This window comes from Fonticula alba, assembly GCF_000388065.1.
Source record: "Fonticula alba strain ATCC 38817 unplaced genomic scaffold supercont2.4, whole genome shotgun sequence".
Lineage (NCBI taxonomy): Eukaryota > Rotosphaerida > Fonticulaceae > Fonticula > Fonticula alba.
Window position 1 is genome coordinate 1,299,536 of NW_009242974.1, and position 2,345 is coordinate 1,301,880.

Below are 2,345 nucleotides of genomic sequence, written 5' to 3' on the forward strand. Positions count from 1 at the left end.
CCCCCCCCCCCAAGCGGCAGGGACACGCACGGACATCAGCAGGCCATAGGAGTAGGAGTACAGAGTGAATCCCTGGAGAAGGATAAAGATGTTGGCCCCGATGTAGTTGGATGGGAAGGGGTGGTCTGCAAGGGGCAGGGGCCGTTGGCCCCACCGGAGGCGGTGCCTCGAGGGTCAGCACTGGCGGAACATCTTGCAGAGGGGGGGGGGGGGCGCGGGTGGGGCCGACGCCTGGTTCTCTCCTTGCAAGCCCACTCATCCCACGGCCAGGGTGTCGTACCATGATGGCGCCCCCAGCCACCGTGGTACATGGCGAAGTCCAAAATGGAGGCCATATTCATCAGGACACAGGTCACCAGGGCGTAGATGTGGTCATCAAACCAGATGATTTGAAATCTGCACCCCGAGCGGGGGAGGGGGGCGGGGTGTCAGGGCGATCGGCCGACGGTGAGGACCATGCACCGAGGAGGGCATGGCGGGAGGGGCGGCTTAGGGGGTGGCGTGGCGCGAAAGCAAACACCACTGGGCGCACCGCTTCCGAAGGGAGATCACGAAGCCCCAGACGGGGATTAGCCCGAGGGAGACCGCATGGATGACCAGCACCCAGACTGGGGCATTCTCGATGAGAATGGTGGCAATCTGGCATGCACACGGGCGCGCACGCGCATACACCAGCACCGGCGAGTCAGTGTCCGATGAAGGGCCAGCTCCCGGGAGAAAGAGAAGGCACCATGGGGGCCGCCAACGCACAAAGACAATCAGGGTGATGATCATCGACTCGACGATGGTCCGAGCGTGGTCGACGTCGGTCTTGACCATGCGCTCGGAGCGGAAGGCCCGCTCGTACTTCTTCGACCGGAAGAGCCCTTTTGCCGGCGATGCGGGGAGGAGGTCAGATCGGGGCCAATCAAAGTGAGCCTGGGCCGGGACGGGGCGAGGGCGCGAGGCGCGGGGGAGGCAGAATGCAGGGCATACCGATGATATTCAGCCGGTTGCTCAGCTGCCGCATGATGAGGCTGCTGTTGATGTCGAGTGAGGTCTGAGGCGGCCAAGGGTCGACGGGTCAGTTTCAAGTGCGGATGGGGGGCGATCGCCTGGCGCGCCCCAGAGGGGGGGGGGGGGGCTCGACATTGCAACAGCCACACGCCGTGCCCCCCCTTCGGCCCGAGGCCGGGCCACCCTGCGTGACGGACCTTCAGCTTGGGGTTGCTGTTGAGCATGGACCCGACGGTCTTCGGGGGATTGATGTGTGACGGCAGGGGGAATGTCGGGCCGGGCTGGTGCGATGTGGCCACCTGGACCGGGAGCATGGGGACCGGCTTGGGCGGGGCCGAGCGAAAGATCTGGCGGATGATGCGCAGCCTGTCCACCGGATGGTGAGGCGAGAGAAATTCCTCGGCCTGGGCAAGGAGACGCCCTCGAAGCCGGGGGTGATGTCAGTGATGGGGCGGCAAACGCGGAGGCAGTCGGGCTTTGTCCCCTCCAGGCAGGCGACCGAGGGGGCCACCATCAGAGGGGACGCCCCTCCCCGGCCGGACCAATGCTCCGAAGCATCAGCCGACCCCACCCCGGGGGTGACACGTACGGTCGGAGGGGAGGGCGGCCTCGGTGGGGAGTGGGGCCGGTCGGCCGGGGGCAAGATGGCCGTGGCCAGGACCGGGCCCCCGGTTGCCAGCGATGCCAGACCTCCGGGCACCATCTTCGTGGGCGAGCAGGTCCTTCCTCCGAGGATACACCCCTCCGGTGGGCAATATTGGTGATAGGACACTTTGGAACACTGGTCCCGCGCAGCGACAGGCATGCTGAAAGTCCGCTCCAGACGCGGCCCCTGGCTTCCGAAGATGAAGTCCCCCTTGGCCGGGGACACCTGGCCGCCGCTGAATCCCGAGAGGCCGGTGAGATTGATGCTGGTCCCGGCGGCACCGGCGGCAGCACCGGGGCCGGTCAACTCCCGAGTGGCCGAGCTGCTTAGCAGATTGGAGCTGCCCTGGGCCACGAGGTCGCCCAGGGAATAGCCGGAGGTGATCCAATTGTTTTGGCTCGCCCGGTGGACGAGGTCCTGGGAGTTCGCCGGGCGCTGAGGCAGGGTGTGCTGCGAGCTGGCCCGATCGTGATACTGCTGGAGCTGGAGCGAATGGCGCAAGGCAAAGTGCATGGCCGTGAATTTGGCCACCATCCGAGCGCATTCGCCATCGGGAATGTCCCCGGGCTGCGGGGGGCCCAGCCGGGCGGATTGGGCTTCGGTGCTGGGAGACTGCGGGGCAGCAGATTGCCACGGCCAGGAGGCCCATGCCCGGGGCCGGGCAGGGGAATACCCGACATGGGAAAGACCGGTGTCACGGGCG

At 66.6% G+C, this 2,345-nt stretch overlaps 1 protein-coding gene across 1 annotated transcript in view; it reads right to left on the bottom strand.

Moving 5' to 3' along the window:
• Positions 1 to 2,345, bottom strand: part of H696_02815 (hypothetical protein) — a gene marked incomplete at both ends in the record, with an annotated part of 8,691 nt that overhangs the window by 1,915 nt on the left and 4,431 nt on the right. Inside the window, 7 exons of the mRNA XM_009496715.1 lie at positions 31 to 125; positions 281 to 396; positions 533 to 639; positions 751 to 866; positions 976 to 1,039; positions 1,194 to 1,362; positions 1,539 to 2,254. Coding sequence (XP_009494990.1) covers positions 31 to 125; positions 281 to 396; positions 533 to 639; positions 751 to 866; positions 976 to 1,039; positions 1,194 to 1,362; positions 1,539 to 2,254 — 1,383 coding nt within the window. The remainder of the gene's footprint in view (positions 1 to 30; positions 126 to 280; positions 397 to 532; positions 640 to 750; positions 867 to 975; positions 1,040 to 1,193; positions 1,363 to 1,538; positions 2,255 to 2,345) is intronic.